This window comes from Parus major, chromosome 2 (assembly GCF_001522545.3).
Source record: "Parus major isolate Abel chromosome 2, Parus_major1.1, whole genome shotgun sequence".
NCBI lineage: Eukaryota > Metazoa > Chordata > Aves > Passeriformes > Paridae > Parus > Parus major.
The window spans coordinates 20,603,731-20,617,652 of NC_031769.1; the positions used below are offsets into that span (position 1 = coordinate 20,603,731).

General features: G+C 40.2%; 1 protein-coding gene across 1 annotated transcript in view; it reads left to right on the forward strand.

The window, feature by feature from the left end:
* The first annotated feature begins 2,678 nt into the window (after positions 1-2,678).
* The window catches only part of ITGA8 (integrin subunit alpha 8), a 110,661-nt gene continuing 99,417 nt past the window's right edge, over positions 2,679-13,922 (forward strand). Inside the window, exons 1-2 of the mRNA XM_015620050.2 lie at positions 2,679-2,952; positions 3,113-3,237. Of these exons, the coding sequence (XP_015475536.1) occupies positions 2,768-2,952; positions 3,113-3,237 (310 nt within the window). The 5' untranslated portion in view covers positions 2,679-2,767. The remainder of the gene's footprint in view (positions 2,953-3,112; positions 3,238-13,922) is intronic.

The following is a 13,922-nucleotide window of genomic DNA, read 5'->3' on the forward strand; positions in this document are numbered from 1 at the left end:
GAACCTCCCACAAAATATTAGTATTTATGTTTTACCTCAGCTAAACTTTCCACAGAAGATTGAACTCATCTATTTTTAAGATTGGAAACACCATAATGACGTACTAATATCACCAACTGCACATAATATTAGCTATAGAAATTCACACCATTAATCTCACATTTTTCTCCATAAATTACTTAATCCCACATTTTACCTTCCATTTATTCTGTAAGTTAGATAACAATTTTTATCTACATTTAGACTCTTGGCTAAATGTTCTTACAAAAGCTCTCTGTCGTGGCTGCAGGTGTGGTTCTAGAGCCCATTAAGACTTTTTAGTTGGATGTTCAAAGGAGTTAACATATCAGACTGCAGGTATGCTAAAATGCAGGCTTCAGTCCACCAGCAACTGGGGAGCTGCTTACCTCTTAAGTGTGCACTTTATAAACATTCTAACATTTCTAAAGTCTGAGGAAAGCAAGATGTGAGATAAGCTTCTAGTGATCAGAACAAGTCCAGCTTGTTTAGGGAAACACTGCAAATTGTTAGCAACATAAATTATTTTTATCTCTTCGAATTGATTTGGAATATTATGCATGTGTCTCTATAGGGAGAGAAAAAAAAAGGATAGGGGGCAGGGGTGCTGCACCATGGTCACACTTTGGTGGTAAAAGGCTCTTGAAAGAGAGTTCCTTTTTTCATGTTGCCCTGCCTTCCGTCAGGTTTTAGCACTGATAGCCATTTGAAGCACTTTTTTGCTTTGTAAAATTTAGTTCAAAACAACCAGGTTAGGTGGCATGTATTTCTAACTGAAAGGCAGGTACAAGGGGAGTACATGAAAACTGACTGTGTTCTGGCTTATGCCTCTTCAGCTTCACTTGTGTGAACACTCACCTATCTCCAGCTGTGCTGATTACTGAATTTTAACTGTTTTGGATGGATCAGTACAAGACAGCATCAGAATGTGCTGCCTTCTCACTTCTGAGTGCCAGTGCTCTGGACTGCAGTCTGAGCAGTTCTCCAAGCCCCAGAAACTACATTTGTGACACTCAGCCCTGGAACTGATTGCTATGCTAAAATGGAGCATTATTATCGTAATCATCATTTAGCATAAATGGCAACACAACTCCTAGATGCCTTCAATTGCCTTAAAACTGCATAACTTTTAAGAGTTAATCCTAAAGTCATTCAGAAGTACCTCACTTCTGAATTTATTACTGTTGCTTAGATCTCTAAGAGATACTTGTACAATGCAAAATAATAAAATAATGTCAATGGTGATGTTTCACTATTTAGCAAATAAATTTAGCATAGATATAAGGCAAGCAGAATTAAGGGATATTATAAGCCTGTGGGGACAGCTAAGGGTCACACAGTTAATGCTGGAAATAAACACGGTTCTATTTTTGTGAAAAGGAATGTCAGTCTTATCTGAATAATCTTGCCATAAAGCACTTAAAATAAAACAAACACAAAAGTAAAGTAACCAGAACCTCACAACAAAACAAACTGCTCTCAGCTGCTTTCATAGGTAGATCTAATGTAGTATGTTTATAAATGGGTTCTCCGTTCTTTTGATCTTTCTCCGATTTTGTTTTGGACGTATTTGCATTATAAATGCTGAAGACAAATTATTTTTCCTTGTTGTAACAGAGCTGATTACATGGAAAATAAAATGTTTCTCCTTTTCTTCCTACCTCTGCATTGGCCAGAAAAAAAATATCAATAATTCTGTCCCCTCAAAATGTGGGTGTGATGCCACACTTAGGAAGGGAAAGAAGCATTTCAGGCAGTCAGATTTTTCTATACGTGCTTAACAAAACCAGTTAAAACTCTCTTGTGGAGCTTGCAGGGGTAGAACAGTTCAAGACAGGAGTAATAAAGCTCCATCCTTTTAATTTATTTTACGAAGAAATTACTAGAGGCGCTTTCCAAAAGCACCGTTCCATTTATGTGCTACGTTCAATTGGTTATTTCTGTGGGAAAAGCGGCGCGACACCTGTGCCTGCATGGAGCTTTGCTAAGGGCTCTCCCCTGCTCCAACGCGAGGTGCCCCCTCCAGCTCATTAAAGCTTCACGTAGCCAGGACCTGAAGGGAAACTCTGAGAGCGACAGAGGAATTGCATCTTCCAACGCGTTCTGAACTCTGTGCCCGGCTCTGCAACTTTCCTCTGGTTAGAAGGGGTTTTTTCGTTGCTGGGGTTCTTTGGTTTCTATTTAATAATGGTCACGCCGAGCAACCAAATAACAATCTGATGGAGGTTTACATTTTTTCAATGCACTTCAGTTTGCTAAAAGAGATTTTCAAGTACCAAACTCTTCAGTTCAAACCCATGAAAATGACGGAAGTCGAGAGAAATTCGACTCGAAACCACCAGCCCACACTCCGACATCTCCTCCCGTGAACACGACCGCCCCACGGCAGCCATCGGTAGTCACGGGCCGTCCTGCTCAGCCGGGCTTACCGCGCACCGAGCGGCGGAGCGTCCCTGCGCTCGCTTCGGCCGTGCGAGCGGCCCTGCCCCGGCGGCGGGCCGCCAGGGGGCGCCCGAGCGCGCCTCCCCCGGGGGCCCGCGGGGCCGAGCGGGGCCGAGCCTCCCGCGCCGCCCCCCGCCCGCGCCCGGCGGCAGCCGGACCGCACCTCTCCGGACCGCACCGCACCGGACCGCACCTCTCCGGACCGCACCGCACCGGGCCGCACCTCTCCGCCCCGCTCCGCACCGCACGGCCGCCGCACAACCGCGCTCCGCTGCGCCAGCGGGAGCCGGCCGCGGAGGCGGCGAGGATGCTGCCCCTCAGCCGCGGGCGGCCGCGCCGCTGGCAGCGACCGCTGCTCCTCCTGTCAGCGCTCCTCTGGGCGCCGGCACTGCTGGCTTTTAACCTGGATGAGGAGAAGCTGACGGTGTACAGCGGACCCCCGGGCAGCTATTTCGGGTACTCTGTGGACTTCTACATCCCCGACCCCAGCACGTGAGTGCCGCCGCCGGGGGTGGCGGGGCCGGGCCGCCCCCGGGCCCGGGGAGCGCTTTGGGAAGGCGGCGGGCGAACGGCGGCGTCGCGCCCGCGGGGTGACAGCGCCCATCGCTCGCCTGTCCCGATCGCCCCGGTAACCTCCCGGTGTGTTTCGCAGGGTCAGCGTCCTGGTGGGAGCTCCCAAAGCCAACACCACACAGCCAGACATCGTGGAAGGAGGAGCGGTGTATTACTGCGCCTGGCCCGCCGCCCGGTGCAGGCAGATCCCCTTCGACAACACCAGTAAGTGCCGGCTGTCCCGCACCGCCGTGCCCGGGTCCCCCTCGGCTCCTCCACCATCCCTGTACTTGGGTCGCTTTGATCCGAGTATCTGCTCTCGGATAGAAATCCCGCTCCTGGGACTCTGAATTGCTAGGAAGGGTTTAATGGTCCCTAGAGAAATAGCAGGATTGTGACCTCCAGGATCAGGAATTCATCTTAATAACTGCCTTATTCTTTTTCTTTAATGAAACGTATTTGTGGCAGATTCCTGATTTTGAAAATGCTTTTGCATGCTCAGAAGGCAAAGCCCCAAAAGCCTTGTCTCACACTTCTCTGAAGCATGGAAATAACAGGGTTCCTAGTCTTTGCTGTTATTTTCAACGAGGGGATTTCTGGCTGTTCAGATGGATGAAGTGCCGCGTGTGGCATGCTTATTTAATTCTATTCAGAAAGCAAGAATTTTGTTTCAGAATACTGAAGCTAGATGCAAACCGATTTAGGCACAATGTGGATAGATTATATCCACTTTCAAAATCCCAAGACAGATGTTTCTTATTTAATTAGAGGGAACACACGTTTTAAACAATTCAAGCTGTTTATGCTTTCTGTTGTCTCTTTATAGGTCTTGAAAATAATTTAAACCTAGTGTTTGCAGAGGCTTTAAAACTGATTCCTTTATTTAGGCAGACTTAAGCAGTTTGACCATTAAGCAAAAGTTATTATTCTTTAGGTTATATTTAATCTTAACACTTGTCTTTTATTGAAATGGGAACACAATACAATTTTTTTATTTTTTTTTATTATTTTTTTTTTCTGAAAGCAGAAGTTAAATTAGAAGAGCTCACTTAACTGTAGCAAATAAGCAGTGCAGTTCTTTACTCCTCCCAACTCCAGCCACCCACATCTTATTATTGTGTTAGTGTCTAGGAATGACTGATCAGGAAGACTGTCCCATCATGCTGAGCATTCTTCAAAACAGAGTGATAGTTCATGTATGCATATATGGCTACTGGGGCAGGTAAACCTATGTACAGCATCTGGTTATATATATAAATGGAAATTTTCAAGTTTGAATAGAAAACTTACAGACCAAATGAAAATTCCATCACATTTTTGAAGGGGAGTTTTGAAAAATTTATGAAAATCTAGTGATGAAACCTAGAAGGACATTTGAGTTTCCTGTGGGAAACTTGGGACAACTCCTTCCTCTTCTCAGAGATGTCCTTTTGCAGATAGTATGTTTGGAATAAAGGCACAAACAAACTGAGGAGTAAATATACCAGTAAGGCTTTGGACTGTATCACACAACTATTCAATTTGGAATCTCCAAAGGGCGGTTCATTCAGGCTTCCTGAGATGGTTGTGATAGATAGTATCCTTGACTTGTAGACATCTGAAGTTAGGCCAGAGATCAACCGTGATGCAGGCAGAGATGCACTCTCCTTGCAGGAGGGATGGCAGCATAGGCAAGTTTAGCAGTGCTATCCCTGGCTCTAATTCCAGTCCCAAGGGCAGTAAAGGTGTCATTTTGCACAGTTCAGCAATATTCTGTAGACAAGGACCCCAGGAGGGTTTGCATGGCTTGTACCATACCCTGTTCTTCATTGCCAGCAACAGAAAGGCCATCTCCAATATGCTTTAGGTAACTCCTTTTGCTGGATGTATATTACATGTTGGTTTTTTTCTTTCTCAAACCCATTATTTACAGGATCAAGTTTTCCTTCTTTTCCACTACTCCCCACATGAGCTCTGTCCTAGGTGAAACTATTTCAAATAGTCTGTCACACAAAGTTTCTTTTGAAGCCTTTAGCTATGTTATGCCTACAGAGACTTAGATAGTCCTTGGTAAATAACATGGGGTGTTTTTAGCTCATGGCTCCTGTACAGGCATCTTGTACTCATTGTGCCTTCTCCTACAACGTCACTCAGAAATGTTGCTATTCCCATTTTTAATATTTAATGTAATAAACAGAAAAAAGTCTGGGTTGTCAAAGATCATACAAAAAGTTGATGATACTGGTAACTGACTTAGGAGCTTTTTCTTCTTACAGTGCCTTTACTACAAGATTATTCTTTCTTCCAAAACAGAAACACTCAAAAGTTGTTAGAAGACTAGAAGTTCAGTTGTAGCAGCTTTAATATCAAAGATTAATGATTCATGCCTAGTAGGAGATCTTTAAAAATCTTGTAAAGCTTTGGAAATGTTTTCTGAAACAAAACAGAAGGACTACAGAGGCTGCTTCAGAGCTGAAAGATTTCATTTTGATGCATTTTTATACAAGCTATATTTTTCAATACTTTCTTCTTGACTCTACCTAAATAATATCTCTTTCAGTTAGATTAGCTAAACAAAGCACAGTAAAACAGAACTTTTTGAATAATTGGGAGCATTCTTAATTAAGTTCAGAAGTAAAAACTGAATGGAACTGGAAAGAACTGGAAAGAAAGGCAGTGTGAACCAACAAGTGGATAAAGAATTTGCTAAATCTGCATTTTTCAGCCTCAAAAGTTCAATGGGGAGGGTTTCTGAATTCTAAAGAATTTGTTAAAGTCAAGCAGACTCACATATACTATATCCAAAGTTCAATATGTGAAATTGCTTCAGGTCACATAAACTAAAATTTTCACTATTAGAATTTCAAGAAATGGATAAATCCAAGAGGTTGAAAGAAAGTGACTTAAATTATGTATGTGCATGAGGGCTCATGTCTTCTACTTCTGAGGACTAGATGCACAAATGAAGCTCAGGTAGGTTACATTCAATGCAAGTTATGTTTTGCCCTTGAGGAGGGAACATACTGTGTGTGCCCTTGGATGATGTTTGGGCTTTTACTGTCACAAACAAGTATTTTTAGGGACATCTAATTGGTAAGACTCATATGTAACTGCACAGATTATTTCTGTTTCCACAAAAATAGTACAGCTGGTTTCAAGTGAGATTCCTTTGTTTGCAAATGTTTTCATGTTATTTGTATTAACACTGTTGCTGTCTTGGTCCTACCAAAAGAAAATAGTGAGGACACTGACTAGTATTCTACAATGGCTTTAAGTCAAGATTCTGGACATTATCAGACACCATGGTGTGGAGTTACTTCGTACTAATTTATAGTTATCATGTATTTTCCTATTATTTTACTAGCTATTGAGGTGTTTAATACATGGGTAGATACGCTTTGTTAACTAAAAAGGAGCAAAATCTCTCTCCACGAACATTTACAGCTTGTTAAGAGGCAATAATGAACATCAGCAGGCTTGTGAGTCAGGAAAAGGAAAGAAGAAAAAAGTAATCCATTGAATTTCTAAACTATTTATTGCCTTAGACAGAAGGGGCATTTGTTCAAGAAGTGATAAGAGGGAACCAAATAAGTGACAGACACCTTAGTTAAAAACTTAGTCTTGCTTAGGTTAATTTTATGATGTTCATTGCTGAGATAGGATGATTTTTGGTTCTGTAAAGGTTGTTTAGTTGAAGGGATTTGTTTGTTTGTTTGTTTAGTTATGTGAGTAATATATTTTTATTTCTAAAATAACTGAAGTATTATTTTAAAAGATGTCATTCTATATCCTGAGCCTTAGAGTCCTGAAGGGAGAACATGAGTGCCAGGTCTAACTGAATCTGACATCCTGACACTGGTGGGAGACAACTGCAGTGTTGCCCAGTGGATCAGGGATATGACACTGCAAGGGATGCACCCAGTCATTGGCAAGGTGCAGGTAATCTCCCTCTTAACACACAGACTGTGGCACTCAGTATTAAACTTTACTTTTTGGATCATGTAGGCTTTAAATGACAAAATAAAAGTATTTATGGTTTATGAACCCCCTTATTCTTTTTTATTTTCCCTCAGAGAGTAAGATTTGATGAGGGAGTAGACACTGTATTCCCAGTAAAATATACAGAAAACCTTTAAAAAATGCATGATTACTGTTGAGTGCCATATTCAACCTGTCAAACAGAGAATGGGCTCCTTACTACTAGCAATGATGCTCAAAAACAAGACTGCTGCTGAAATCACCTTTGTGGCACAGAGATAGTCTGAGTGCTATGGGCAGCTACATAACTTGTGTTAATGTGGAAATGTACATGGGCTAAACTCTGCTGATAAGATGGCTTAATTGGAGTTAATGGAGGTGCAGGAGTATCTGCAGCCCATTCCTAAAAACCTCATCACGTAACTGAAATTGCTTTACAGAAAGTTGTCCCAGATGGTTACTAATTTCTCAGGCCACCTATCTCTGCTTTTCATGGTAGCTAACCCAGAGATTTCCAAAGAAATTAGGTTATTTACTTGAAATAATTAATCCTGATGAAATAGCATTCATGACAAGCAACAGAGGGGCAAAGGATTGAAGGAGGATGAAATTTTGTCATGCTGGATTTGAGCTGACCCATCCATAAGCAAGTCGTGTAACCGGACATTCCCATATGGGCTGGCCAGTGATATGGCCTGCAGCCAAAAAGGGGCTTTAGCAGGAACTCTCTGTGTTTCCTGCTGTTGATACAGTACCGACTCTGCAGTCCCGTGTTTGCACTTCTTTAAAGTTCCCTAAATCTTTGTGCCAGGGTCAAGGCTCTGGGAAGAAGCTCAAAGCACTGCCCCTGAGAGCACAATAGGTGCTTTAACCTACTCCACTACAGCAGGGAACTGAGATAAAGTGTAATGGAAGGGCTTTTAGTATCCCCTTACTCCAGCAAATACAGATTGAAGGGCAGCAACTCTTCTCCCTTGTTTCCCTACTTTGTGAAGTTGTCCGGTTGGATTGCAGTGTAAGGCTGAGATACTCTGAAACTCAATGAGAGGACAGGGAAACAAGCGTTGGCATCATATTAAAGGCTTGTTGTCTGTCTTTCCTCTCTTACCTACACAAAGCTAACTTCTTTTCTATTTCTTCTGTATGAAATGGGTTTACAATGACTATTTTTGCCTTAACACTGAGGTAGAGTTACCGAGTCCTTGTTTCAACTGTGTGCTCTTCCATTCAGCTGCCAGGAGAGGTAGCAGGAGAGCAATATCAAGAAAATGTTCTGCTCTCTTGATTAACTAGGCAACTTCTGAACCATTCAAAGCATCTTGCAACCAGAAGCAGACTTAAATACAGCTTTAAGTACACTATTGCTTTTGAAATCTGGTAAAAAGCTAGTATTTCAGATTTTGGAAACTCATTATTAAGGTCACTTTTAGCTGTAATACTTAATAGGCTGCATCAAGTTCTTATATTTTAAATTGTGTCCTGAAGGCAGAATTTCAGATACCACTTCTCTTAAATTTACAGAACACACTGGAGTGTTTTCTTTGCTATCAGTTAACTCTACCAGTTTTACTAAAATAGGTTATATTTTTCTAAAATAGCTGGAAAAAATTCTGAACAGCCTCTGAAGAACAGCAGGGAAGGGGGATGTAAATCAGCTCTGACCAAGCGTGCAGTTGATAAAAAACATGAGCTAATCTGGCCAGCAGTTGAGCTGATTGTAACAGAACCCAGGTACTATATAAGGAGAAGATGTATTGTGGGACACGAGAGCTTTAGTTACATGAAAAAATCATCAGCAGTGGAGATAGCAGGATTCTGGGGAAAACTTAGAATCCTTTGTAAAACAGAATTTGCATCTCAAGAGAAATTGCTGAGAGAGAACTTTCTTGTACTTTTAAATGTTGACACATTTTAGTCCATTATGCCAGTAAGACCTTATCTGGAATGTCATGGTTAACTTGTAGCATTCTGATTTATAATAGACCCTCATGAGTTTCTTTTGTAAGTCTCAGCCCTATCTATAGAAAGGAAAAAATACTCTTAGCTATGTTAGTTCAAGCCCTGAGGTCTTAATTTGGTTTTGATCAGACTGTATTTAGGAAAAAAGTCTTACTGAGTTTGATGATTTTTTTTAAAATTTTTTTTTTGATTCATGGAATGTCCAAGCGAAGTTCTCTAGATATGATCTATTAAATTAAAATGACTCATATGAATAGCAGCTAAGCTGCAGTAAAAACCAGATATATAATAGACAGTTGCAGAACCAGATAAATCTAAATATAGAAACAACTCATCATGACAGCATTTTGCATATCCTTACTATTTCTCAACACTTCAGAGTCCCTTTTTTCCCCCAGCATTAATTAATTAAAAGCAATTGTTTGGCTTAGTTTGCTAGATCATGCCTGGTGTTTAGCTTTGCATTTGAATTCAGTCTCTCTGGTGAGGGTCTAATCCCTCACCAGAGAGACTGAGTTACCTCACCCTGAGTTACCTTTGCTTTGTAAGGAGTGGTATCATCAGACTCTTAAGGCAGTGATATGGTGGTAGGATTGTGAAGATTCCGTTTCCCTCAGTTCTAGAATATGGGAGCAAGTATGCCAGGACACTTCCCTCTTCCTCTTCCCTTCTTTGGAGTAAGCCAAAACACTAATGATGCAGCAGAGCTGCTTTCAAAGTTAACTGAGGCTGCTCAGAGTCTTTTGTAGCCAGCTTCTGAAACCACCCCAGAGGACAAGAGCCACAGCCTCTCTGAGGAATCTCTTCTAGTGCTTAAGATTTATTCAGAAATTCCCTTGCTGCAACTTGTGTCTTGTTGCCCTTTTTCCTTTTGCTGCATACCTCAAATGGGAGTTTGGCACTCTTTTCTCTCTACCTATTGAACTTCTTCCTATTGGATGAAGCACAAATAGATCATCCTTTGCTTTCTCTATTTTGGGCCAAACACCTGCAAGTAGTGATGTATCAAAACTGTACATAACATTCCAAGTGTCGGCTCCATGTCAGGGATATTCACTTTCCTTTACCTGTATAAATTTATAGAATTATTTGTTTTATATGTTTGTAGTCACATTTTATACAAATATGGATAGATTTAGGTAATTGTTTACCTCTATGTATATACAATTATGTACAAATATATGAAATCTACGTATTGCATTTTGCCTATATTTTTAATATGATGCATGTGCATAGATACATACACAGATATATCAAAACAGGTATTTAAAAGGGATTTGCCATCATGGATGTAGGCACAGATGTGAGGGCAGGGTGTAGCTGAACCTGCTGCAGATGCCTGGTTAATGGGCATCTGTGTTCATCAAGGACATACAGGCAAATAGGTCCAGAACATTTAGACATAATACTTTTCAAAATTCCAGTGGTGAAAAGTTATGTGAAAGAGATGCAGGTGTATTACATAGACAGATATTTTGCTTTGACTAGAAGCATTCTTTTCCTGTGTTAAGTTTCATTAAAATATTTTCACAGAATTACAGAATCATTTAGGTTGGGAAAAATGTCTAAGATCATGGAGTCCAACCTTTGAATGATCACCACCTTGATTTGCTTTTGTTCATTTGAGTGTTTTTAAATTATAAAAGATGCTGCATTTTTACTTACAGTTTTCAAGAGCTGAATGAATCACACTAAGTAACTACCAGTGTTTACCCATACATCTCGTATGCAGATATGAATTAGTATTAGAAAAAAATATTAGTAAGGGAAATGTATCATGCCTATTAAGCTGTTTATAATGTGAATTATAAATATGAATTAAATAGCTGAATTAGTGACTGAGAGGAGGCCAATTCCCATAGAAAGCACCAGATTTACTCTAATGTGTGTAAATGATGGATTTGCACTAACACTTGCTCTAGATTCAGACTTTAATTCCTACAAGTGAATCTGTGTTATTTCTCTTAACAAAGGTTTGCTAAAACTGGGTCAAAGAATGCTGGTTTTAGTAATCATGTTTCTGTACCTCCAGAGCCGCTTCTGAAGCTGGATTGTAGGGCAGTACCATGATTAGGAGTCATGGCTCCTGCAGTAGAAAATGGGGTGCTTTGGGTTTGCTGAAATAGTATGAGGGTGTCCTCATACCTAAATTTAAATTTATAAATCTTTCTTCTCTTTGCATACTCCTGGTTATCTGGGCCTTAGTCTGCAACACAGTCTTAGGGAGTATCATTATGAGTGACTCCAGAGCTGTGTCTCAAGCCAAATTTGCGAGTCATCCAGATCTGACCATCTGGAACAGCTCCAGGGCTGGCTCTGAAGCAATCCAGATGGTACTTAGGCACTCCTTGGACCTCTCTGTGGACAGGCTCAGGCGTTGTGTGCCCAGCCCAGCTGCTGCTTTGTATTCTTGCTATCCTTGCACTAGTGTCACATATCATGATACAAGATAGCCTGGATTCCATCCTAAAAGGGGCCAGGCTTTCTCCTCCAGAAGAGGATGTTTGAATGCAACCTGAATTCCCACTAAGATTTTGCTCCTCACAAAAACAGAGCTGTGAGTATGGTACAGTATAGACTTAGCCTGTGCACCTGAGATGCCCATAAATAGCACAAGGAGAGGTATTTCCCTGTCATATAATGGTGTTGTCAGAGTACAGACATGCTACTTTTTGAAATTCTTAGATAATGCTGCTTTGAGGAATATACAGTTGGGTTTTTTCCAAACTGGATTGGGATTTATCTGGGTAAGTGAATAGTCTTTGTCTGAGTCTAATCTAAGATGGTCGTCTATGGCTACTTACAGTTGGTTTAAAAAATAAAAATGTTACTTTAGGTACTTTTATGCCATGATTCTTCTGACCTTAGAGTTCTGCTTTAGGGGGAAAAGAGCTGGCTTAGATTGTGTCCTCAGATATGTAAGTGGGTGACTAGCTCAGAAGTGGACAGTTGCAGCAGGGCACAGCAATGACAGCTTGTGTGTATTCAGACAAGTTAGTTGTGTATGTTGCTTTTTTTGCTAAAGTTACATGGAAAGCAGTAGATGTTTTATTGCATTCTGAAATTCTGATTAGTTATTACATACAAAAGACTAACTGTATTTTAAGGCACAACCTCAGAAACTGTGAATATGACTCCATAGCTCTAGCAAGAGCTCTGAACAGAAGTGATTAGAAAATTTCTACCGAAAGAGATTTATCTAGGGAAAAAAACAACAACCTATTTGTTAATTTGTGTGTCTATGGTATTTTTCAAATTATGTTATAATGAAAATCCCATGCCACATGATGAAGGATTCCTACTACAGTACATGCCACTAAATGAGGTGGGATTGTGTGTGTTCATATGTACAGTTCTTGCAGATTTTCTGGTAAATTCAGCTGTGGTTTGATAACCCTGCATATGGTTGTCCAAGTTTTAAAATTTGACTTCTTTTCAATGTTGGTATACTTTGCCAATAGACAAGTATGTTCTTTTGATTGAAAATGTAAGCTCCTTTAAAGTTAGAATACTGGCCATGAGTATCCTCAGAGCCAGGCTGCTCTACAGCAGCCAGAGCAATGCTCTACAGCATTGGCTGCTGTAAAGCTGGCCATGGCTGATTTTCAAGCTTGCAAAGCTTTGTTTCTATCAAGATCCCATCTGTGTACATTGATCATATTAAGATCTGCTGGAGCATTAAAAAAAGAAAAAAGAAACCTTTAAAGTCTGAAAGTGTCTGACTTCACTGGAAAAAATAATTGAAAGTAGTGTTGCCAACACTAGGTAGGAGCTGGCAGCGCCTACCTTGCAGTGCATCAAATATGCTGTCTCTCACATCCACACAAATTTAGGCCTAACTTCAGCAAAATGCTGTTTTAAAATTGATATTTTTAGAGTAATTTTAAATTATACTTCCTGAATTTTTAAGAGCTAAATATTGCTGAAATTTATCTCTCTAAGCATAAACTTCAACAGTAGCTGCTGTAATTGGTGCAGCACAGAAGCAAATACTTGTATGAAGGATGATGTTTCCTTAGAGGCTTTTAATCTTTAAAATATTAATTCTCATTCAACTTTCCTTCATGCTTATTAGGAAAAAATACAGAGATAAGAGTACCCTTGTTTTCCAAATATGATGCATTTTTCTTTCTAATTCAGTTCATAACATTTAAAAGGTTACCATAAGCTGAAGTCAGTGGTGAGCTAACATCCTAGAAAACATTCAGGTATGTGCTGTATTCCCCCTGGGTAAATGCCAAGGAGTGTTGACTTTTTAAAAAGTTGGCAGTGTCTTTTCTCAGTTATTTAAAAATGTATGTAAATCCTTAGAATATGATCTGATACTACTTTTTTTTAACATTCCAAGGTATACAGTATGTGGTTTTATTTTCACTTAGAGTGACTAAAAAGGATTGATTTTTCTGAAATCCCTCCTGATAGGAACCAGAAACAAACATAAGGGAATGCAGATACAAGGGGGTAGGAGTAATGCCCTGCTTATTTATAAATTGAAAAGTTCATTAGGAATGACTGGTAAGGAAAGAGCATAGCTCATGAACATATGGGAAATCAGTTTACTTCAGAGAAGTGAGGGTGAAGGGAAGGGATGTCTGCTTTTTATTAAAACCTGAAATGCATTGTAATTGGCCTGAATCTTTGCCCAGATGGCTTCTCTTATGTTGACATCTGCAAGAGTGTATATAAAGCAACATTAGGAAGCTGTCTCTTGTGACAGTGTGTACACATGTAATTCTGTTAAAAACTAAGTCCTTTGCTATCTGTAGGGTTGGTCTTTGAATAAGCGTGCTGAGAAATGTCATTTGTTTGACAAAAACTAATTATGGAACATGCTTTTTACATGGAAAGTTTCTACCACATCTGAGAAAACTTTTTAGGGCTTTTCACCTGTTTTTGTAGATTCTTGTTCATTCTTCATCACAAATTCCAAGTAAACTTTTTTTTTCTCTTCCAGGGGGAAACACAGCATTTTTTATTCCAGTCCTGTGATTTTT